The sequence below is a fragment of the Cherax quadricarinatus genome, chromosome 70 (assembly GCF_038502225.1).
Source record: "Cherax quadricarinatus isolate ZL_2023a chromosome 70, ASM3850222v1, whole genome shotgun sequence".
Classification (NCBI taxonomy): domain Eukaryota; kingdom Metazoa; phylum Arthropoda; class Malacostraca; order Decapoda; family Parastacidae; genus Cherax; species Cherax quadricarinatus.
The window spans coordinates 22,000,718-22,027,297 of NC_091361.1; the positions used below are offsets into that span (position 1 = coordinate 22,000,718).

Here is a 26,580-nt window from a genome sequence, read left to right on the forward strand (position 1 = left end):
TTCCATTATTTCTTATGGGGAAAACTAATTCAGCTAACAATAATTTCAGCTAACGATGAGCTTTCAGGAACGGATTAATATCGTTAGCTGAGGGTCCACTGTAATTTCATGCACTGGCCAGGGAGGTATACCATCTTTTAGGAGTGAAGAGCAGGATGTGTGTGTGGGGTAGGTGCGTGAGGCATTACGTAGAATGAAAGGGGGTAAAGCAGCTGGAACTGACGGGATCATGACAGAAATGTTAAAAGCACGGGGGGACATAGTTTTGGAGTGGTTGGTATTTTTGTTTAATAAATGTATGAAAGAGGGGAGGGTACCTAGGAATTGGCGGAGAGCGTGTATAGTCCCTTTATATAAAAGGAAGGGGGACAAGAGATTGTAAAAATTATAGATGAATATGTTTACTGAGTGTACCAGGAAAAGTGTACGGTAGGGTTATTATTGAAAGAATTAGAGGTAAGACAGAATGTAGAATTGCGGATGAGCAAGGAGGTTTTAGAGTGGGTAGGGGATGTGTAGATCAAGTGTTTACATTGAAGCATATATGTGAACAGTATTTAGATAAAGGTAGGGAAGTTTTTATTGCAATTTTGGATTTAGAAAAGGCATATGATAGAGTGGATAGAGGAGCAATGTGGCAGATGTTGCAAGTATATGGAATAGGTGGTAAGTTACTAAATGCTGTAAAGAGTTTTTATGAGGATAGTGAGGCTCAGGTTAGGGTGTGTAGAGGAGAGGGAGACAACTTCCTGGTAAAAGTAGGTCTTAGACAGGGATGTGTATGTCACCATGGTTGTTTAATATATTTATAGATGGGGTTGTAAAAGAAGTAAATGCTAGGGTGTTCGGGAGAGGGGTGGGATTAAATTATGGGAAATTAAATACAAAATGGGAATTGACACAGTTACTTTTTGCTGATGATACTGTGCTTATGGGAGATTCTAAAGAAAAATTGCAAAAGTTATTGGACGAATTTGGGAATGTGTGTAAAGGTAGAAAGTTGAAAGTGAACATAGAAAAGGGTAAGGTGATGAGGGTATCAAATGATTTAGATGAAGAAAAATTGGATATCAAATTGGGGAGGAGTAGTATGGAAGAAGTGAATGTTTTCAGATATTTGGGAGTTGACGTGTCAGCGGATGGATTTATGAAGGATGAGGTTAATCATAGAATTGATGAAGGAAAAAAGGTGAGTGGTGCATTGAGGTATATGTGGAGGCAAAAAATGTTATCCATGGAGGCAAAGAAGGGGATGTATGAAAGTAAAGAGTACCAACACTCTTATTTGGATGTGAAGCTTGGTGTGGAGAAAATTTCTCCAGGAGGGGGGTATCAGCCCCTTTCAGCCCCTTCAGCCCCTTTCAGCCCTGAGGGGCCCAGCCCTCTCAGAAGGGGCAAATATCTTGTTTACTGCTACAGCAAGTAATTGACCCCAGATGCAGTACCAGTATGTGACGTGGCTCGACGCTCCATGCGGTCCAGTGTTGCAAAGTGTAGCTTAATAAAAGACAGTTCATCTCTTACCTTAGCAGGACAATTAAGGAAAATCCTGCTCCCACTTTATTACCATAGTAAAGATAGTGGACATTGTTGTCTATGCTTAAGACAGCAAGAATCAAACATTCTGCTTTGCTTCATCGAGGAAGTGGCAAGGAAGCAAAAGTACTAGGTCAGCTTTTCCTTTGTGCTAGGGGAGTAACGGCATGGGGCGCTGTGGCGTCTTCAGATTACTTTTGACTCTACTGAGAGTGACACTGACGCCAGGATAACCAACAAAGAACGATCTGTGCGTTAGTGTGAACAAAGTGTCTCATAAAACACAATAAACACTTAAGAGAAGTGTGATCAACTTCTTTAAGATTGTGAACAATAAAGACAAATCTTGTGGAACATAGTGTACCAGTGTGCGTATTCCTAGACTATGGAAGACGTGGACATCCAAGGACACTTCAGCTTCTATCAAGTCACCGATATCTGTCGAAGGTGTGAAGAACACCATAGCTCATGCTACAAGAGCAAGGTAGGTTACGAATTTCTTGTACAGGGGACTGTGCAGTTCTTGAGTCGCAAGGAGTTTGTAATCAACCTATAGTCGGCAGTAAGGGGCGGACTTTTGAGTCCACACAAGTAAGTTTGTCAGCCATCAGTGAATGAAATATGCTGACATAACACCCCCTAGGGGTAATTTATAATCTTACAAATTATAACTCTTGACAGCCCGTTGAGAGATGACTTTGACAGCTTGTCAAGACCTCGTCTGCAGGGGTGGCTGTGCAGGCGATGAGCTGTCTTTCTAAGTTAAGTACAAACTCTTTAAACTTAGCTGGTAATACCATTTCTCAACACTTGGGTTGTAAATGCTGCAGTGAGGAGGCGGTTGGAGGCAGTGGAGATGTCCTGCCTAAGGGCAATGTGTAGTGTAAATATTATGCAGAAAATTCGGAGTGTGGAAATTAGGAGAAGGTGTGAAGTTAATAAAAGTATTAGAGGGCTGAAGAGGGTTTGTTGAGGAGGTTTTGTCATTTAGAGAGATTGGATCAAAGTAGAATGACATGGAGAGCGTATAAATCTGTAGGGAAAGGAAGGCGGGGTAATGGTCGTCCTCGAAAAGGTTGGATGGAGGGGGTAAAGGAGGTTTTGTGGCCGAGTGGCTTGGACTTCCAGCAAGCATGCGTGAACGTGTTAGATAGGAGTGAATGGAAACGAATGGTATTTGGGACCTGACGAGCTGTTGGAGTGTGAGCAGGGTAATATTTAGTGAAGGGAGTCAGGGAAACCGGTTATTTTATATAGTCGGACTTGAGCCCTGGAAATGGGAAGTACAATGCCTGCACTTTAAAGGAGGGGTTTAGGATATTGGCAGTCTGGAGGGATATGTTGTGTATTTTATACATACATGTATATACTGTACTTCTAAACTGTTGTATTCTGAGCACCTCTGCAAAAACATTGATTATGTGTGAGTGAAGTGAAAGAGTTGAATGATGATGAAAGTATTTTCTTTTTGGGGATTTTCTTTGCTTTTCGGTCACCCTGCTTTGGTGGCAGACGGCCGACTTGTTAAAAAAAAAAAGTATTTATTATTATTCTAATTGTATTGTATTATTATTCTTATTGTATTATATTATTATACATACTATTATCATATTTTTATTATTATTACAGTGGTCCCTCGATAATCGTCGGGCTTGATAGTCGTCCTTTTCGGAAATCGTCACATTTTTTCGCCCACATTGGCTCGCAAATGGTCGGTTGACTCGCTAATCGTCATTCATCCTGGACACTTACTAACGGCTCTGAGCCGCCTTGGCCTCCCTTCCCAGCCTGTGTGCCATTGTTTACCAGTGAGCGACGGTCCCCTCACTTGTTCATACGAAATATTTCATAATATTCCATTCATTTTAGTGCTTGCAAGTGCTAAATAACCTACCATGGCTCCAAAGAAAGCTCCTAGTGGCGAGCCTTTGGTAAAGAAGGTGAGAAATACGATTGAATTTAAGAAAACATCATTGAATAATATGAAAGTGGCGTACTTGTGGGCGAACTGGCCAGGATGTATAACAAATCCCGTACAACCATATCTTCCATTATAGCCAAGAAAATGGAAATCAAGGAAGCTGTTGTTGCAAAGGGGGTAATTTTTGTTTTTTTCAACAAGTCGGCCGTCTCCCACCGAGGCAGGGTGACCCAAAAAAGAAAGAAAATCCCCAAAAAGAAAATACTTTCATCATCATTCAACACTTTCACCACACTCACACATTATCACTGTTTTTTCAGAGGTGCTCAGAATACAACAGTTTAGAAGCATATACGTATAAAGATACACAACATATCCCTCCAAACTGCCAATATCCCAAACCCCTCCTTTAAAGTGCAGGCATTGTACTTCCCATTTCCAGGACTCAAGTCCGACTATATGAAAATAACCGGTTTCCCTGAATCCCTTCACTAAATATTACCCTGCTCACACTCCAACAGATCGTCAGGTCCCAAGTACCATTCGTCTCCATTCACTCCTATCTAACACGCTCATGCACGCTTGCTGGAAGTCCAAGCTCCTTGCCCACAAAACCTCCTTTACCCCCTCTCTCCAACCCTTTCAAGGACGACCCCTACCCCGCCTTCCTTCCCCTATAGATATATATGCTTTCCATGTCATTCTACTTTGATCCATTCTCTCTAAATGACCAAACCACCTCAACAACCCCTCTTCTGCCCTCTGACTAATACTTTTATTAACTCCACACCTTTTCCTAATTTCCACACTCCGAATTTTCTGCATAATACTTACATCACACATTGCCCTTAAACAGGACATCTCCACTGCCTCCAACTGTCTCCTCGCTGCTGCATTTACCACCCAAGCTTCACACCCATACAAGAGTGTTGGTACTACTATACTTTCATACATTCCCTTCTTTGCCTCCATAGATAACGTTTTTTGACTCCACATATACCTCAACGCACCACTCGCCTTTTTTCCCTCATCAATTCTATGATTAACCTCATCCTTCATAAATCCATCCGCCGACACGTCAACTCCCAAGTATCTGAAAACATTCACTTCTTCCATACTCCTCCTCCCCAATTTGATATCCAATTTTTCTTTATCTAAATCATTTGATACCCTCATCACCTTACTCTTTTCTATGTTCACTTTCAACTTTCTACCTTTACACACATTCCCAAACTCATCCACTAACCTTTGCAATTTTTCTTTAGAATCTCCCATAAGCACAGTATCATCAGAAAAAAGTAACTGTGTCAATTTCCATTTTGAATTTGATTCCCCAAAATTTAATCCCACCCCTCTCCCGAACACCCTAGCATTTACTTCCTTTACAACCCCATCTATAAATATATTAAACAACCATGGTGACATTACACATCCCTGTCTAAGACCTACTTTTACCGGGAAGTAGTCTCCCTCTCTTCTACACACCCTAACATGAGCCTCACTATCCTCATAAAAACTCTTTACAGCATTTAATAACTTACCACCTATTCCATATACTTGCAACATCTGCCATATTGCTCCTCTATCCACTCTATCATATGCCTTTTCTAAATCCATAAATGCAATAAAAACTTCCCTACCTTTATCTAAATACTGTTCACACATATGCTTCAATGTAAACACTTGATCTACACATCCCCTACCCACTCTGAAACCTCCTTGCTCATCCGCAATTCTACATTCTGTCTTACCTCTAATTCTTTCAATTATAACCCTACCGTACACTTTTCCTGGTATTCTCAGTAAACTTATTCCTCTATAATTTTTAGTCTCTTTTGTCCCCTTTCCCTTTATATAAAGGGACTATACATGCTCTCCACCAATCCCTAGGTACCTTCCCCTCTTTCATACATTTATTAAACAAAAGTACCAACCACTCCAACACTATATCCCCCCCTGCTTTTAACATTTCTGTCATGATCCCATCAGTTCCAGCTGCTTTACCCCCTTTCATTCTACGTAATGCCTCACGTACCTCCCCCACACATTCTGCTCTTCTTCACTCCTAAAAGATGGTATACCTCCCTGACCAGTGCATGAAATTACTGCCTCTCTTTCTTCCTTAACATTTAAAAGTTCCTCAAAATATTCTCGCCATCTACCTAATACCTCCATCTCCCCATCTACTAACTCCCCTACTCTGTTTTTAACTGACAAAGGGGGTAAATATGTTGACAAAAATGAGATTACCAGTACTCGATGATGTTGAGAAGTTATTATTGGTGTGGATAAACGAGATAGTATTAAAGGAGATAGTATTATGACATTGCTTATTTGTGAAGAGGCTAGGCAGTTGCATGATGATTTGGTAAAGAAATTGCCTGCAACTAGTGGTGATGTGAGTGATTTTAAGGCCAGCAAAGGCTGGTTTGAGAGATTTAAGAAGCGTACTGGCATACACAGTGTGATAAGGCATGGTGAGGCTGCCAGTTCGGACCAAAAGCGGCTGAAAAATATGTGCAGGAGTACATAGAGGCTGAAGGACTGAAACCTGAATAAGTGGTCAATTGAGACGAAACAGGCCTCTTTTGGAAGAAAATGCCAAAGAGGACGTACATTACTCAGGAAGAAAAGGCACTGCCAGGACACAAGCCTATGAAAGACAGGCTGACTTTCATGTTCTGTGCTAATGCTAGTGGGGATTTCAAAGTGAAGCCGTTACTAGTGTACCATTCTGAAAATCCCAGAGTGTTTAGGAAAAACAATGTTATGAAGAGTAAATTGTGTGTGTTTTGGAGATCTAATAATAAGGCATGGGTCACGAGGGAAATTTTCATCGAGTGGTTCAATGAAGTGTTTGGCCCTAGTGTGAAGAATTACCTCCTGGAAAAGAAATTGGATCTCAAGTGCCTCCTAGTAATGGACAGTGCACCTGCTCATCCTCCAAACTTGGATGACCTAATTCTGAAGGAGTTTGGGTTCATCACAGTAAAGTTCTTGCCCCCAAATACCACTCCTCTTCTCCAGCCCATGGACCAGCAAGTCATTTCAAACTTTAAATAACTCTACACCAAAGCAATGTTTGAAAGGTGCTTTAATGTGACCTCAGACACTCACTTGACCCTAAGAGATTTTTGGAAAGAACACTTCAGTATTCTCCATTGCATAAGCCTTATAGGTAAGGCTTGGGAGGGAGTGACTACCAGGACTTTGAACTCTGCTTAGAGAAAATTGTGGCCAGATTGTGTCCACAAGAGGGATTTTGAAGGATTTGAGGCAGCCCCTGATGAGCCTATGTCAGTTGTGAACTTTATTGTGGCACTGGGGAGTTCCATTGGGTTGGATGTGAGTTTGGAGGATGTGGAAGAGTTGGTGGAGGACCACAACAAAGAGCTCACCACTGAGGAGCTGCAAGAGCTTCAGCAGGAAGAGCAACAGATTGCAGCTCAGAATCTTGCTGCAGAGGAGGAAGAAGAGAGATGGAAGAAGGTGCCTTCAGAAATTAAGGAGATTTTTGAAATGTGGGGTTGGATGGAAAGATTTTTGGAGAAACATCACCCTGAGAAGGATGTTGCAAGCCATATCGGCAACTTGTACAGTGACAGAGTCTTGGCCCATTTTACGGAAGTTTTAAAGAGACGCCAGAAACAGAGCTCTCTGGGCAGTTTTTTTGCGAGACAGAACTCCAGCGACTCTCAAGCTGGTCCTAGCAGCATTAAGAAACAGAGAAGAGAAGTAACCCCAGAAAAGCACTTGGTACCTGAGTTGTTGATTGAAGGGGATTCCCCTTCCAAACAGTAATTCAGTGTCTCTCCTCCTCCAGTCTTCCATACACTAAGAAGAATCTCCAATAAAGGTAAGTATTTTTCTGTTAATGTTTCATTCATCGTGTCCCATTGTATTGTTTATGTACTACGTCTATATTTCATGTAAAAATTTTTTTTGTTTTAATACTTCTGGGTGTCAGGAACAGATTAATTGTATTTACATTATTTCTTATGGGGAAAATTGATTAGAAAATTGTCTTTTTCGATAATAGTCCCACTTCCAGGAACGGATTATGGACAATAATTGAGGGACCACTGTATAAATAATGTCAACCCATTCACGACTGCATATTGGACATAGCCAAAACAATCGAACATTTCTCCTGTGTTGAGCTCAGTTTCAAGGTACTTTTCATCGTGACAGCAATCAAAATCATATCTATTTCTGTAATATATCTTCCATTCTATCAAATGAGACCAAAAAAACGAGAATGCAACCATAAAAACCATACGAAAATACCACTAAGGAGTGGCTAATTGCTGAGAAGTGAACTCCATTATTTATGCTTAGATTTCTTTCATTTTTGGTGTACGTTAAGAAGCATCTTTCCATCATACATTGCTTAAGTTTCAATAAGATAGTCCAACAAACAAATGAGATACACTTCCCTAGATCAAGAGCAAGAGCCCCTCACCAGTGGCAAGGAACCTGCCTTGAGGTCTGCTCGCTTATGGAAATTTTGCTTGCGTATGGAAACAAAAAATCAATCCATCGACTGCTCGTATTTGGAAAAAAATTGCATGTAGATACGCTCGCAAGTAGAGGTTCCACTGTACAATGTATATTGTACTTATGGTATTGCCAGTACAATGTATATTGTACATATGGTTAAAGATTAAAAAGATTAAAGATTTTATTTCTTTGCAAAGGTTACAATGTGTAATTACAATTTTGGTTTAAGTACAAAGAAAGCCACTATCATGCCGGGGCATTTCGGGCAAGCTAATCCTAGTACATAACTACTTAAATCTAGACAAGATAGGAATGGTAAACTTTTTAATAAATCTTTGTTTTATCTTAATACTTGTAGTTGCACATAATGGAAACCAAATTACAATTAATGGTTCTAACAGTAATATTTTATGGATTGGCAGATGTTTAATAGACTAGAGGTCATATAATATGATATTTGGGAGAGTTACTTCAAACTGATTAGAAGTTGTTTTGGTTGGTTTGGCTAGTATTGAGTGATGAGATAATTTTTAAGCATAGCACTAAATTTGTTGTAGTCAGGGGATCCTTAACCGGTTCAGGTAGTGAATTCCATATCATCGGACCCTTTATGTTCGTTGCATTTTTGCATAGTATGAGACTGACATGAGGGATGTCGAAGAGTGCCCTGTGCCTTGTATTGTAGCTATCAAGAAGTTTAAGCAGAGGGTTTATATTGGAATTTAATGTTCTGTATACATAGTAGGCACAATAATATCAGTGTATGTCTGGTACATTTAGTAGGTTCAGAATTTTGAAAAGTGGTGGGGTGTGCTGTCTGGCACAGTAGTTGGTAATCATCTGCACAGCAGCTTTTTGTTGGGTTATTAACCCTTTCAGGGTCCGTCCCGTAGATCTACGGCTTCACATTGAGTGTCCAAACCATAGATCTACGCCAAAATTCTAGCGCCGTCAAATTTAGCGCGAAAACGCTCATAGGCCTACATGTGAGAGAACGGGTCTGCGTGGTGGGTGTGCGCCATAAACAAAAAATCTAGGCACCCGCATAGCATTGTGGGAACGCCGGCTCAGTTACCCTTGTTCACCATGCCTTGTCGCAAGTCAGCTCTCACTCCCCGGAAAATTGGGACTCTCCTCTTCCTATCTGATAGTTCTGACACTGATGGAAGTAGAAATGAAGACAAATTCTACGGCTTTGATCAGTTAGCGACCGAAAAGAATGACCAGGATATCGATAATAGTGCAGAAAACCCTGACGATCCTCAACCTTCTACCTCTGGTGTGGGCACTCGTGACTCACAGTCGGTTGTTCCTCATCGCAAGAGAAAACTGATATTTTCGCGTGGCCAGGCCTCTGACTTCAGTAATGATGATGATAGTGACATGGACTGTGATTTTATTGCGCTCGACGATCATTCGAGTAGTGATAGTGAGGAATCATATTCACCAGTGAAGCGTCGGTATGTTCGCCGCCGCATGCGCTCGGGTAGTGTACCCTATGCTGTGCCCAGGGGATGGAGTACATCCCGGAGTACATCCCGGAGTACATCCCAGAGTACATCCCGTGGCCCAACACCAGTTTTAGGTAGTGATAGTGAGGATGATGTGGCTACACTTGGCATGGATAGACCACAGGCATCAGTGGATGGTGTTAGTGGTGATGGTAGTGGCACCGCCATGCGTGACTCACCAGGCCACGCTGGGACCCACGCTGCTGACTCGTCAGTTCAAGGACAAAGCGGAGCGCCAGCCACCAGCCCACCACAACCACAACCACCCGCACAACCAGCCTATGATGTCCAGTATCCACCAGCAAACGGTATGTGGGATTGGCAGCAAAATCCCAATTTTGTTCCCAAGCCTCACCACTTCGATGACTCTCAAAGTGGAATTCTACCTACTTGTCCCCTTGGAACCACGGCCAATGAACTGGAATTCTTTGAATTATTCTTTGACCAGCCATTGATGGAAATTATTGTCAGGGAAAGTAATAAGTATTTTGAGTACACCATGGCAAATACGATCTTATCACCACAGTCAAGACTACACAGGTGGAAAGAGATGACTGTTGCAGAAATGTATTTGCTTTTTGCAACAATAATGCTTATGCCTCACGTCTATAAGCATAATATAAAAGCATACTGGTCCACAGATCGGCTAATTTCTACCCCGGTCTTCAGTGAAATCATACCAGTGAACAGGTTTATCTTACTCTTACGTATGTTGCACTTCTCTGACAAAACCAGGCCTGACAGAAGTGACAGGTTATACAAGATTAGAAATGTTTTCATGTATCTCAAACAAAAGTTCAGGATATACTTTTATCCATTCAAGAATCTTGTAATTGACGAGTCTTTGATTTTGTTCAAAGGTAGACTGTCATTCAAGCAGTATATACCGAGCAAGAGGAAATGCTTTGGTATAAAACTGTTTGTACTCTGTGATTGTGACAGTGGCCTGGTGTTGGATATTGTTGTATACACGGGTAGTAAAACATTGAAAGATACCAAGATGTTATTGGGTATCTCAGGTGACGTAGTGAGAAACATGATGGCACCTTATCTTGGTAAGGGGCATACATTATATACCGATAACTGGTACACAAGCCCATTACTCAGTGATTTCATGCGAGTGAACAAGACAGATGTGTGTGGCACAGTGCGTTCTAATCGTAAACATATGCCCAGGCTCAACGCAGGTGCTCGTGGTGATGACGTGCAGGTGTTTACTGCCAATGACATCATGGCATTACGGTGGCATGACAAACGAGATGTCACATTGTTGACAACCATTCACCTTAATGAAATGCAAGACAGTGGCAAAGTTGATCGAGTGACTAATGAACGTATTCAAAAACCAGTGACAGTGATTGATTATACACAAAACATGCGCTTGGTTGACAAATGTGACATGCAGATTGGTTTTGTTGACTGTGTTCGTAAGAGTTATAAGTGGTACATGAAACTTTTCTTCCATCTCATGGACATTTCAATGCTCAATGCATATAATATGTACCAAATAAAGACTGGCAACAGTCCACCGTATGGTGAATTTTGTTTGTCTGTTGTCAGACAATTCATAATGAAGTACCAGGTAAGAACACCTGCTATACAACACGATCCTCGAATTCCTCAGGATATACCGAAGCGTTTGAGGAGGGAAGGTGATCATTTCATAATACAACTTCCTTCAACTCAGAAGAAATTTGCTCAGAAGAGATGCATCGTCTGTGCACAAACAAAACGACGGCAACAAAGACGCAAAGACACTCGGTTTGTGTGTGAGGAATGTAAGGTGCCTCTGTGCATGGTGCCTTGTTTCAAGGAGTTCCACAAGCTCCAGCAGTTCTAAAACCATGTCCAGTGATTGTAAATATGTAAATATATGATAGAACATTAGTATTATACAAGATTTGTGCATGTTTATTGTAATAAACAACAGTGGTAAACAATACAGTGGACCCCCGCATACCGATGGCACCACATAGCGATTAATCCGCATACCGCTTGCTTTAATCGCAAAAATTTTGCCTCGCATACCGCTTAAAAACCCGCTCACCAATTTTCGTCTGAGACGCGTCCAATGTGCGCCCTCAGCCAGCCTCACATGTGCTGCCCGTGCCATTGTTTACCAGCCAGCCTCCGCGGTAACATCCAAGCATACAATCGGAATATTTCGTATTATTACAGTGTTTTCGGTGCTGTTTCTGGAAAATAAGTGACCATGGGCCCCAAGAAAGCTTCTAGTGCCAACCCTACACCAATAAGGGTGAGAATTCCAATAGAAATGAAGAAAGAGATCATTGATTAGTATGAAAGTGGAGTGCGTATCGCCGACCTGGTCAGGTTGTACAAGAAACCCCAATCAACCATCGCTACTATTGTGGGCACCAGAAAGGCAATCAAGGAAGCTGTTCTTGCCAAAGGTTTAACTGTGTTTTCGAAACAAAGATCGCAAGTGATGGAAGATGTTGAGAGACTTATTGGTGTGGATAAATGAAAAACAGCTAGCAGGAGATAGCATCTCTCAAGCGATCATAAGCGAAAAGGCTAGGAAGTTGCATCAGGATTTAATTAAAAAAATGCCTGCAACTAGTGCTGATGTGAGTGAATTTAAGGCCAGCAAAGGTTGGTTTGAGAGATTTAAGAAGCGTAGTGGCATACATGGTGTGATAAGGCATGGTGAGGCTGCCAGTTCGGACCACAAAGCGGCTGAAAAATATGTGCATGAATTCAAGGAGTACATAGAGACTGAAGGACTGAAACCTGAACAAGTGTTTAATTGTGATGAAACAGGCCTGTTTTGGAAGAAAATGCCAAGCAGGACCTACATTACTCAGGAGGAAAAGGCACTCCCAGGACATAAGCCTATGAAAGACAGGCTTACTTTGTTGATGTGTTCCAATGCTAGTGGTGATTGCAAAGTTAAGCCTTTATTAGTGTATCACTCTGAAACTCCCAGAGCGTTCAGGCAAAAGAATGTCCTCAAGGAGAATTTGTGTGTGCTGTGGAGGGCAAACAGTAAGGCATGGGTCACTAGGGACTTTTTCTATAACTGGTTACACCATGCATTTGCCCCCAATGTGAAAGATTACCTAACTGAAAAGAAATTAGAACTTAAGTGCCTCCTGGTGTTAGACAATGCCCCTGGTCATCCTACAGACGTGGCAGAGCGACTTTATGGGGACATGAGCTTCATTAAGGTGAAGTTTTTGCCTCCTAATACCACTCCTCTCCTGCAGCCCATGGACCAGCAGGTTATTGCAAACTTCAAAAAACTGTACACAAAAGCTCTGTTTGAAAGGTGCTTTGTAGTGACCTCAGAAACTCAACTGACTCTAAGAGAGTTTTGGAGAGAGCACTTTAATATCCTCAATTGTGTAAACCTTATAGGTAAGGCTTGGGAAGGAGTGACTAAGAAGACCTTGAACTCTGCTTGGAAGAAACTGTGGCCAGAATGTGTAGACAAAAGGGATTTTGAAGGGTTTGAGGCTAACCCTGAGAGGATTATGCCAGTTGAGGAATCCATTGTGGCATTGGGAAAGTCCTTGGGGTTGGAGGTTAGTGGGGAGGATGTGGAAGAGTTGGTGGAGGAGGACAATGAAGAACTAACCACTGATGAGCTGATAGATCAACTTCAAGAGCAAGAGGCCAGACCTGAGAAAACTGGTTCAGAGGAGGGGAGAGAGAAATTGAAGAAGTTGCCTACTACAAAGATTAAGGAAATGTGTGCAAAGTGGCTTGAAGTGCAAACCTTTTTTGATGAAAATCACCCTCACACAGCTATTGCAAGCCGTGCTGGTGATTATTACACTGACAATGTTGTGAAACACTTTAGGGAAGTCATAAAGGAACGAGAGGTACAGGCCACTATGGACAGATATGTTGTGCGAAAGAAGTCCAGTGACTCTGAAGCTGGTCCTAGTGGCATTAAAAGAAGAAGGGAAGTAACCCCAGAAAAGGACTCGACACCTCAAGTCTTAATGGAAGGGGATTCCCCTTCTAAACACTAACACTCTCTCTCCCCTCCTCCCATCCCATCAATCATCACCAGATCTTCAATAAAAGTAAGTGTCAGGTAATTGTGCATGCCTTTTTCAGTTTGTGTGTACTAAAATTAACATTTCATGTGGTAAAAAAATTTTTTTTTTCATACTTTTGGGTGTCTTGCACGGATTAATTTTATTTCCATTATTTCTTATGGGGAAAATTAATTCACATACCGATTATTTCGCATAACAATTACCCCTCTTGCATGGATTAAAATCGGTATGCGGGGGTCCACTGTAATATGATAATAACTTTAGTGCGGTTATTGTGTTCAATACAGTGAGTTTATATATATACATTATATACAGTATTGGTCTCTCAGGCCCCAAATGTTAGTAGGAATAGAAAAAAATTGGAAAAGAAAAGAAAAAACAACAAAAACCGCAAAATAATGTAATGCGCGTATGTGGAATTCGTCGATGTTGCCGCCACCACATCATTTTTGACAAACTTCTTGGCACTGTATCTCGGTAAGTACTGATCAGAATTTTTTTTTTTGTCTTATTACCTTCACAAAAATATGCTCTTTAATTCTGTAAGAAAAAATAATTTTTTTTTTTTTTTCAAAATTTCTTGGACACTGGAGCACCACTTCAGATTTTGGCCTTGGACCCTGAAGGGGTTAAAGGTTTAAGGTGGTTGACTGTGGTTGATCCCCAGGCACAAATACCATAGGTAAGGTAGGGATATATTAAAGTGTTAATAGGGTAAGGAATGTTGTTTGGGGTACATAGTATCATATCTTGGAAAGGATGCCTACTGATTTGGATAGTTTCTTGGATATATGCTGGATGTGGGAACGAAATTTAAGATTACAGCCAAGGTCTAGACCTGGAAATTTACTCTCAGTGTGTCTTGTAATGGGGGAACCATTTATCGATGTATTAAGTTGGATATTTAAGGCTCTGTTTCCAATCAGCATGAAGTATGTTTTGTCTATGTTGGAGTTAGTTTGCTGATCATCATCCAAGTATATATTTTTAGCAGCTTGTTGTCTATGGTGTCTCTAAGTATAGCTGGGTTTGAGTGGGAGTAGACATAGTGTCGTCTGTGAATAGAACTGGTTTAACCCCTTAACTGTCCAACCATAGATCTACGTTCTCTCGACCAGCGCTCTGAATATTTTGAAAGAAAAAAAAAAGCCTTTTTTTTTTTTTTTTAATGAAGACATTTTTTTACATAATGTAAAAAAAAAATTAGAGTCAGTACTTATGGAAATACACGTATAAGGCCGCAAAGTTGGCACTTGTCGCTCACTTGATGGCAACATGAAGTGCTGCCGCTTGCAGAAGTGTTGTTGATATACAGGTCTCCCTCAACATTTGCGAAGGTTAGGGGATCAAGAACCTTGCGAATGTTGAAAAATCGCAAATGTTTGGTGCCCCAATATATTGTAGGGAAATATAATACAATTCTGCTTCCTTAACCTATTGAACCATGAACAATCATAAAATACATGAAAACATCGTAAAATATTGTACTAGTGCCAGCCCTTTGGTAAAGAAGGTGAGAAAAACTATTGAATTCAAGAAAGAACTCGTAACAGAGTACCAAAGTGGAGGAGATGAGAGGGGAGAATGTACCTTCTTCAGTGATTCAATAATTCTACAATGTGTATGATACTAAAGCAGCACAAGTCGATAAAGGCTATAGCGCCAGCCAGCGATAAAGTGTAGCAGTAACACTGTAGCAAGTAAGTTAAGCGATTAATCGATAGAAAAGGACAGCACGAACCTAACTCTTCCAATGTTGTTGGAGTCATATAGGATGACTGACAACACCGCCGCCTCTACTGTCTCTTCTGCCACCTTCACCACCATTATGTACAGCTTATGCTCTCAGTGGCCCTTATACACCCAACAACACGGCAACACTCATGACATACTTAACCCTTTGACTGTTTTCGACGTATAAATACGTCTTACGAGCCAATGTTTCTGACGTATATATACTCAATAATTCTAGTGGCTTCAAATCAAGTGGGAGAAAGCTGGTAGGCCCACATGTGAGAGAATGGGTCTGTGTGGTCAGTGTGCACCACATAAAAAAAATCCTGCAGCACACATTGCGTAATGAGAAAAAAAAAAAACTGATCGTTTTTTTGGAATAAAACGCCGACTTTGAGGTGTATTTTCGTATAGTATTTATCGTTGTATTCGCGTTTTCATGGTCTTAGGTGATAAAATGGAAAACATATTACAGAAATAGAGATGATTTTCATTACTTTTACGATGAAAACGACCTTGAAACTGAGCTCAAAGTAGCAGAAATGTTCGATTTTTACCAATGTTCAAGAGTACATAAATCACACCACACGTCCAATACACGTCAACTGGGGAGTCTAATATTCTTTCACTAGTGCACTGATATTATTTATACCATTTTTACAATAATGCAGTCGTCTGCATAACAGTAAATTTTGTATTTTTTTGTATGAATAAAAAATCAAAATAGAAAGCAATAATAATATAAGAGGGGCCTAGAGATGTGACTAATGAACAGAGCATATGTTATTTTAGTGCCACAAATGTCTACCTTGTTTATTCTGGACCCTATTTTGAAATTGGCATCTTTTTTATTTTGCGTGAAATTGGCCAAATTGCCAATTTCTGACCACCATATTGGGTAGTCCAAATTAGTAAATGGGAGGTTTCTTGTACTCAGCTGATAGATAAAATGGAGTTCTAAAGAAATAGCTATGAGTTTGGTCAACTGGAACAATGGAATTGGCTGAAAATTGGGCTCAAAGTCGGCGAAATCGCCGATACGCATATGTCGCCGAGACCGCTAACTTCGCGGGAGCATAATTCCACGAGTTTTCGACCAAATTTTGAACTTTTGGTGTCATTACCATCGGGAAAAGATTCTCTATCATTTCAAAAGAAAAAATAATTTTTTTTTTTCAAAAATTGAGCGACATAGAATGACAGTTTCAGAGAGGGGCCTGAAACAGTCAAAGGGTTAATGACATATTTTATTCATTCTAGAGTATATGTCATGTTTCTATATTATTAATATTGTTTATTGTGTCATATTAGATGAATTGTGATAGAAAATAAGCCATACAGTTGATATTAGTGTCATATTGAAGGACTATCTTGCCCTATCACCAAACAAATTCTGCTACCACCACAATTCCTAACATATGTAATGACATATTTTAAATATGATTGAGCGGCTGGGAATTCGCGAATGTTTGAAGCCCGCAAAAGTGGAAAACGCGAATGTTGAGGGAGACCTGTACCTTTTTTTCTCATTTTTTTTTATTTGTATAATTTTTATGTTCTGATAATTACAATTTGTAGTAGTTTTAATGATTTCATAGCTAATCTTTGTTCTGGCACTAATATTAAGTATACTGAAATAGTACTCAAATACAGTGGACCCTCTAATTTCGTGATTAATCCGTTCCAGAGAGTCTGCCGAAAGTTGAAATTCACGAAAATCAAAACCATTTTCCCCACGAGAAATACACCTACCGTCCGACTTACAACCTGCTCAACATACGTCCACTCGACTTATGACCGTGCTTCTGGCAGCCCAGTTGATGCATGCTACTGTACAATATTTGACAATACTCGTGGCAGCAACGAGCCATGCAGGCAGCATCAGTTTGAGTTACCCTGCCCTATCAGCAGCATCATACTGTATTAACTGTACTAACTGGACAGTGAATTTCACCATGGCTCCTAAGAGGAAGTCTGAATTTTGCACTGGAGTTTGTGGCAAGAAGGCAAGAAAGGCTCTTACTCTCGAACTCTATTTGTTTTCACTGTTGCACATAAACCTGTTTGTATCTGTCTGCCTGTATATCTGTCTCTGTCTATATCTGTCTGTCTGTCTGTCTGTTTATCTGTCTTTATGTCTTCCTGTGTGTGTGTGTCTTTCTGTCTACCTGTGTGTGTGTCTGTCTGCTTGTCTCTGTCTCAGAGCCGCTTATGAACCAACAGGTATTACACACGAAGCAGAGTCGTCACATCTTCAATATGATGCTAATATTGCTGTACGACTTATTTATCTATCACAATTCATTTAGAGAGAATGGATCAAAGTAGAATGACAGGGAGAGCATATAAATCTGTAGGGGAAGGAAGGCGGGGTAGGGGTCGTCCTCGAAAAGGTTGGAGGGAGGGGATAAAGGAGGTTTTGTGGGCAAGGGGCTTGGACTTCCAGCAAGCGTGCATGAGCATGTTAGATAGGAGTGAATGGAGACGAATGGTATTTGGGAACTGACGAGCTGTTGGAGTGTGAGCAGGGTAATATTTAGTGAAGGGATTCAGGGAAACCGGTTATTTTATATAGCCGGACTTGAGTACTGGAAATGGGAAGTACAATGTCTGCACTTTAATGGAGGGGTTTGGGATATGGGCATTTTGGAGGGATATGTTGTGTATCTTTATACGTATGTACATACTTCTAAGTTGTTGTATTCTGAGCACCTCTGCAAAAACAGTGATTATGTGTGAGTGAGGTGAAAGTGTTGAATGATGATGAAAGTATTTTCTTTTTGGGGATTTTCTTTCATTTTTGGGTCGCCCTGCCTCTGTGGGAGATGGCCGACTGTTGAAAAAAAAAAAAACCTGATATACACTCTAGAATGAATAAAATATGAACTTAACTGTTTTAAACTCCACATCTTGCACCTGTGCTGGTGTGTAGGTACACATTAAAATCATTAAGAGTGTTATTGGTCTTGAAGATGCCATATTAATAATGGTAATAATAACACAATAATAATCGCTCTGAGGCGCATTAAATGTGTATAAAACGTTAATATAGACATTTTGCTTAATCCATCTGTTTTTTTTTTTCAAAATTATATAATAAACATGCTATGTAACGTATAAATTAACATACGAGATGTTTTTCCAGTCGGCTTGACAGAGTGAACAAAAACCATTCGTGTCCGGGCTGGTAACAACAACAACTAGTTTGTTTACAAAACTCGTGAATCTTCTACACTCTCATTCTCTCTCTCGTTTATTCATTTAATCTTGTTTACTCACCTCTCACTCCACATTAAGACTACAGATATTTTAAGGTAAGTAATGAGTAAACACTGTATTATATTATAGTTTAATAATAATAATATTAATATTTGTACATAAGTATTATTGTATTAATAATATGTAATAATAATTTATTAATATTATTATTAATTTGGGGCACTGGAGCACAGATCCACTGTATAGCACTTTGTCTGGATTTTTTGGGTTATCCTAGGTAATTTATACAATATAAGATAACTTCACTTATGTGTACCTGTGAGAGAGAGACAGATACAGATAGAGAGAGAGCCAAATTCAGTCAACCAGGCAGCCAACCATCCACTCACCTGGCCAGCCGGCCTGCTAGCCAGCCAGCCGGATATGTATTACACATATTCCAGAGTTGTTTCTCTTTACTTAGGGCATAGGTTATAGGACATTCTGGCAGGATGACACTACCAGTGGTATTCTCCCATTCCACTGTGTCGACAATACTTCAAGATAACAGTAACATATGATACTGTATGAGATGTAAAATTTACAATACAGTTCACTACTATGTATACCTGGAGTTTACCTGGAGAGAGTTCTGGGGGTCAACGCCCCCGCGGCCCGGTCTGTGACCAGGCCTACATAATATACAGTACATAAATGATTAAAATATATCAACAGAAGTAAATTATGGTAAAGATAACGATATAATGATTGTACATTACAGTACTATGTAGGTAGTTTATATAGCAAAGGTTTGACATTGTCTTACCCAGTATGTCGGCAATTTTCCAAGGTTCGACTTAGGTCCATTTTGACTTATGACCAGTTGGTCGGAACCAAGCTCGGTCGTAAGTCGGGTGGTACTTGTACATGTAATGTAAATCCAATTAATCCATTCCAGACACCCAGAAGTATTAACAAAAAATATGTTTTTTAGAGATTAAATATAGATTTACACACTGAAATAAATGACAGATCAGTATACATGTAATGCAGCAATGACATCACGCTTACCTTTATTGAAAACTCTTGTTGGTGTATGGAAGACAGGAGGAGAGGAGAGGAGAGGGAGAAGTTACTATTGTTCGGAAAGGGAATCTCCTTCCGTAAAGACTTTATGTACCGAGTCCTTATCCAGGGTTACTTCCCTTCTTTGTTTTTTAAGGGCACTAAGACCAGCTTGAGAGTCACTGGACCCCTGTCACACAAAATATCTGTCCAGAGAGCTCTGTTTCTGGCGTCTCTTTAAGACTTGCCTAAAATGGGACATGGCATTGTCATTGTACATGTTGCTGACATGGCTTGCAACAGCTTTGTTAGGGTGATGTTCCTCCACAAACGTTTGCACCTCACTCCACTTTGTACAAATGTCCTTAATCACTGAAGAAGGCACCTTCCCTCTCTCTCTCCCTCTGCAGCAATTTCCTCAGCTGTGGTCTGTTACTGTTACAGATAAAGGTTTTGCAGCTCTTCCACATCCTCGCCACTCACATCCAACCCCATGGAATTCCCCAATGCCACAATAGATTCCACAACAGGTATAGGATCGACAGGGTCAGCCTCAAACCCTTCGAAACCCTTCTCTTGGACTCATTCTGGCCACAGTTTTCTCCAAGCGGAGTTCAAAGTCCTGGAAGTCACTTCCTGCCAAGCCTTATCTGTAAGAGTTATGCAACTGAGGATATTAAGTGATCTTTCCAGAACTCTCTTAGGGTCAATTCAGTGTCTGAGGTCATATCAAAGCACCTTTGAAACAGTGCTTTGGTGTAGAGTTTTTTGAAGTTTGAAATGATCTGCTTGTCCACGGGCTGGATAAGGGAAGTGGTATTAGGGGGCAAGAACTTCATTGTGATGAAACTAAAATCCTCCAACAATTGGTCATCCGAGTCTGGACGATGAGCAGGAGCAGTGTCCATTACCAGGAGGCACTTGTGTGGCAATATTTTTCAGGAGGTATCTCTTCACACTCGGGCCAAACACTTCATTGAGCCAATCAAGGAAAATTTGCCTCGTGACCCATACCTTATTGTTAGCCTTCCACATCACACACAGTTTACTCTTGACAACACTGTTTTTTCTTGAAAACATTGGGATTTTCAGATTGATACACCGGTAAAGGCTTCACTTCTAAATCCCCACTTGCATTACCAGAGATCAAGAGAATTAACCCATCTTTCATAGGCTTGTGTCCTGGCAGTGCCTTTTCCTCCTGCGTGATGTAGGTCCTCTTTGGCATTTTCTTCCAAAAGAGGCCTATTTCCTCACAACTGAACACTTGTTGGGGGAGGAATCCTTCATCCTCTACGTACACCTTAAATTCATGCATGAATTTTTCAGCCGCATGATTGTCTGAACTTGCAGCCTCTCCATGCCTTACAACACTGTGTATGCCACTTCGCTTCTTGAATTTTTTGAACCAGCCTTTGCTGGCCTTAACCCTTTCAGGGTCCAGAGGCCAAATTTCAAAGTGTGCACCAGGGTCCAAGAATTTTCAAAAAAATAATTTTGTTATTTTTTCTTATGAAATGGTAGAGAATCTTTATCTGAAGGTAATAAAACAAAAAGTACGAAATTTGATGGAAAATTTACGAAATTATGCTCTTGTGAATTTTGATGTGTCAGCGATAATTACACATCAGCGATTTTGCCAACTTTGACTCCCATTTTAGGCCAATTACATTATTCCAGTCGACCAAATTCTTAGCTACAGTCCTCCCTCACAAATCCGGCAATCAGTTATTCGGTTCCTTCAGTTATTTGGCACTAATTTTGGCTAGCATAATTTAAAATTTCCAGGGTCGCCACACCAACCTGCTGCTACTGTTTGGTGGTGCTACTTGCTGCATAAGTCATTCCAATTTCTTTTTCTCCATTTATTGTTTTAACCTGCTTACTTTTAGCCCTAGCCATGGTTCCAGTGAATAAAAGAAATTCTTCTCATTATGTAAAGCACCTACACAGTACATTATCCATTAAAGATAAGGTGGCTTTGAAGCCACTGTCGGTTGTCATGAGCTCAGTCTCATGATGCAGGAGAATATGCTTTATTATTATGCTAATATCAACACTACAGCTTATTTGCCTATCACAATTAATCTAATATGACATAAGAAACAATATAAATAACATAAAACATGTTAAATACTCCAGAATGAATAATATTTGGCATAACACTGAGCAGTTCGACAGAGTTATGAAGAGGATATGGTAAACAAATACCATTCTCCTATCCTTGTCTTGGTGGCTTATATTAGAGAAAACGGAGTGTAGCACAGGGCTAACTATGATATACACTCGTACTCCACCATAAACATGAAACAAAAAAGTTTTCTCTCTATAGATTATCACACATAGCAGCATATGTGTAGAGAACCTAGGATAACCCCAAAAAAGTCAACGTGGCTTATTTTTAGTACCTGGCTTGGGTTAGCCATGTATGATTTTTGGTAAATATTCAATTCCCAGCCAGGGTAGAAACATTAGGCGTGTTTCTTTACACCTGTTGTCTATGTTTACCCATCAGTAAATGGGTACCTGGGTGTTAGTCGACTAGTGTTGGTGTTATCCTGGGACACTGACCTAATTTTCTTGAAATACTCAGCATAACAAGCGGCTTTCTATACAGTAGTATGTCACTGATGTCAGCTAGGCCTGTATACCTTGTACATGTACGTGTAGTAAATAAAGATATTATTATTATTATTATTATTATTTTCTCAATTGTTTGCTGGGTTATCTTATTCAAACTTGGACAATGGATGATGGAAAGATACTTCTTCACGTACACCAAAAATGAAAGAAATCAGACCATAAATAGTGGAGTTCACTTCTCAGCCATTAGCGGCCGCTTAGCGGTATATTTTTGTATGGTTGCTATGGTTATATTCTCATTTTTTCGGTCTCATTTGATAGAATGAAAGATATATTACAGAAATAGATATGATTTTGATTGCTTTCATGACGAAAATTTCTTGAAATTGCACTAACAGTAGCGAAAATGTTCTATTCTTTAGCGAAGCTCAAGAGTAAACAAATGACATCACCGTCCAATACCTGTCCGCCTGCCAGTCTAAATTCCAGTACGGAGTCAAGAATGGATTGACATTATATATACAATTATTACAATAATGCAGTAGTCTGCATATCAGTAAATCTCTATATTTTTTGTGAATAAAAATTCCAAATGGTAAGCAAGAGTAATAATATAAGAGGGGCCTGTAGCCGTGACTAATGAACAGAGAAATTGTTATTTTAGTGCCAGGAATGTCTGCATTGTTTATTCTGGATCCTATCTTGAAATTGGCATCTGTTGAAATTTGTGTGAAATTGGCCAAGTTGCCAATTTCTGGCCACTTTATTGGGTAGTTGAAATAAGTGAATGGGCAGTTTCTTGTACTCAGTTGACAGACTAGAAGTAAATAAGTTTATTCAGGTATACACAAATACAGTTACATAGATTATCATACATAGCAGTGTATATATAGAGAACTTAGGATAACCCAGAAAAGTCAGACAAAGTGACTTATTTCCAGTACTTGGCTTGGGCTTGCCATATATGATTTTTGGTAAATATGTTTTTTTCTCAGTTGTTTGTTGGGCTATCTCATTGAAACTTGGGCAATGTATGACAGAAAGATGCTTCTTAACGTACGACAAAAATAAAAAAGATGGACGATAAATAAGGGAGTTCACTTCTCACTCATTAGCCGCCTCTTTGCAGTATATTTTCGTATGGTTTTTATGGTTGTATTCTCATTTTTTGGACTCATTTGATAGAATGGAAGATATATTACAGAAATAGACATGATTTTGATTGCTTTCATGATGAAAAGTACCTTGAAATTGAGCTCAAAGTAGCGGAAATGTTCGATTTTTGCCGATGTTCAATGAACTGTGTAAGTCAAGTTGGTTAATTTTATTAAGTGTATTCCGACCTAACTACTCTGTAATTCGGCAAACTCAGTAATCCGGTACACTACAGGTCCCAATGATGCCGGATTTGTGAGGGAGGACTGTATTTCACTAGTATTACTTCTATTCTGTTTATTGAGCACAAGAAATTGCCAAGTCAATTGTTTCAACTTCAAAATAAAGTGATTGGTAATTGGGCCAATTTAATGCAAGGTTCAAAATATTCCAATTTCAAAATAGGGTCCAGAATAAACAATGCAGGCATTCCTGGCACTAAACTAACATTTCCTCTGTTCATTAGTTATGTTTTCAGGCTTTACAAGTGAATTCCATTTTGAGTTTTAATCACATAATGAATTTTTATTCAGACCAAAAAATGGAAGATTTACTGTTATGCAATATTGTAATAATTGTATAAATAATTTCAGCACATTTGTTAACGTATATTAGACCCACCCGCTGGCGTGTATTAGACTTGTGAGGTCATTTGTTTACTCTTGAACATTGGCAAAAATTTAGCATTTTCGCTACTTTGAGCTCAGTTTCAAGCCATTTTCAGTACTAAAACCAATCAAAATTATCTCTATTTCTGTAATATATCTTGCATTCTATCAAATGAGACCAAGAAATCGCAAATGCAACTATAAAAAACATACGAAAAAACACTGCAAAGTTGCTGTTTCTCTCATTATGCACTGTGTGCTGCAGGATTTGTTTTTTTTGTGCACACCAGGAGTTGTTTTATGTGGTGCACACATACCACATAGATGTATCCTCTCATATCTAGGCCCAAATTTACCACTCACAGCTTATCAGAGTGAGCTGAGTTCATGGCCCTCAACGTAAAGCCATAGATCTACGGCACGGACCCTGAAAGGGGCTAAATTCACTAATATGAACACTCAGTCCAGGCATTTTCTTTACGAGATTGGCATGCAACTGCCTTGCCTTTTTGCAAATTATCGACTGCATAACACTGTCTCTTGTTAATTGCTTTTGGTTGACCCACACCAATGACAACAACAACTTAACATCTTTGATTATTTGCGATCTCTTTTTCGTTAGCATATTTACCCCTTTCGCAGCATCAGCTTCCTTGATTTCCTTTTTCTTTGTCATAATAAAAGTGATCGTTGAATGGGGCTTCCCATACATCCTGGCGAGGTTGGCCACACATACGCCACTTTCATATTTTTCAACGGTCTCTTTCTTTAATTCTATTGTGTTTCTCACCTTTACCAGAGGGCTGGCACTAGGATCTTTGTTTGGGTCCATGGTAGCTTATTTAGCAGTTGCAAGCACAAAGTGTGAAGAGCACCGTGGTGCTCGTCACACCATCTCCAAGGCTGAGGGACTGATTACCTCAACTTTTGTATATAGTTCTACTGTCTTTCAAATTATGTCCTAGAATTTGTATTGATAAAGCCACTAGTTGGCAAAACGTCTACAATAAAGATACCCAGATGTTGCACATGTGTCTAAATAACTTCTCTGTTCTCTAATGAGTCTATATCCATCCTGTAGTAAGAAGACCAAAACTGAGCGGCATAATCTTAATGAGGCCTCACTAGTGATGTATAGAGCTGTAAAATAACTTGTGGACTTCTGTTACTTATACTTCTTGAAATAAATCCTAGTAATCCGTTAGCCTTGTTGCACACACTTAGGTACTGCTGTCTTGGCTTTAGATTTCTGCTTACCATGGCTCCCAAGTCTTTTTTACATTTTGTATGATCAAGCTCTACTTCACCTAGTTTATAGCTTTGAGGTTTATTTTCATTACCAAGGACTAGTACCTTACATTTATCCACATTGAACTTTGTCTGCCATTTTTCAGACCAAGACATTAATTTGTCCAAATCCTCCTGGAGTTCATTGGTATCCTCCTCAGAATGAATCATATGGCCTATTTTTGTATCATCAGCAAATTTACTCATGTCACTTGTAATTCCTTCATCAAGGTCATTAATGTAAATTATGAACAACAGAGGGCCTAAAACTGATCTCTGTGGAATGCCACTAGTGACTAATCCCCATTCAGATTTGACCCCATTAATGGAAAAAAACTGCTTTCTGTTGGTAAGCCATGCCTCTATCCACACTAGAACTTTACCTCCTATACCATGAGCTGCCACTTTTCTTTACGAAAGGGCTGGTACTAGAAGCTTTCTTTGGGCCCATGGTGGCTTATTGAGCAGTTGCAAGCACAAAAAAAGAATGGATTATTATGAAATGTATCGTATGAACGCACGGGGTGATGGTTACTCGTCCGCAAACAATACCACATTGACTCCAGAATGTTGTGTGGGAACCTTTGTGAATGCCCAGCCGCACAGATGCATTTCGTATGATGGAGGAATCGCGAGGGAAATCACGAACTGCGAGGCTTTATTTTGCCGAAAAAGTTGCTGAAAGTCGAAATTCACGAAGCGTGAGGATCACGAAACTTGGGGGTCCACTGCAGTTTACTGTATATTGTAATAAACAGGATAGAGGAAATCAGCTCTAAATACATTATTTAGGGAAGCATACTTGTCAGAGAGCCCGTTGTAAGTCCGAGTCGTCGGTAAATGAATACGTCGCTAAGTGAGAAGAGGCTGTACTTAACACAATTTGTTCAGCACTTCATAGACATGAGTATCCTATTGGACTTTTTATTAGTCTGGAAAAGTCTTGTGATACTGTTGATGGACACATTGAGCCATACCTTGGTAACACAGCAGCAACACTTAACCATAAATGACGCTTTGTCTAGCATCCTACTGTTGAATTTAGGTGTCTCTTGAGGTAGTATTCTGGGCCTTCTTCTTTTCCTTATCTGTATCAATAATAATAATGATAATAATATATCTTTATTTCTACAAGTTTATGTACAAGGTATGAAGGCCAAGCTGACATCAGTGACATACTACCCCTCTTCAAGGGGAGCTCCTTGGCGTGGTGAAGAGGCTCTTGGTCTGAGGAATTAGACCTGTCGGTCTTCTTCCTCAGACCGAACCTAATTACCCCCAATCTCCCCTCCCCTATCCCATCCTCCCCTTTTTCCTTTCCTCCTCCTCCTCCCCACCCCTCCCTTTTGCCCTTCCTCTTTTTGGCCTTTGGGATTTCTCCCACAGGCGCGCTAGTTCCTAGGTAGGGGAAAGGATACTGGGGTCCATCCCATTCCGTTGAGGTTCTTGGC

General features: G+C 40.0%; 1 protein-coding gene across 5 annotated transcripts in view; it reads left to right on the forward strand.

Annotated features, from left to right (window-relative positions):
- Nucleotides 1-26,580, forward strand: part of GluProRS (Glutamyl-prolyl-tRNA synthetase) — a 105,789-nt gene that overhangs the window by 41,553 nt on the left and 37,656 nt on the right. Inside the window, exon 2 of one of the 5 annotated variants that reach the window (XM_053797227.2) lies at nt 16,921-17,239. The exons of the other annotated variants lie outside the window; for them this stretch is intronic. Within the exon in view, the coding sequence (XP_053653202.2) occupies nt 17,027-17,239 (213 nt within the window). The 5' untranslated portion in view covers nt 16,921-17,026. The remainder of the gene's footprint in view (nt 1-16,920; nt 17,240-26,580) is intronic. 5 annotated transcript variants of the gene reach the window in all.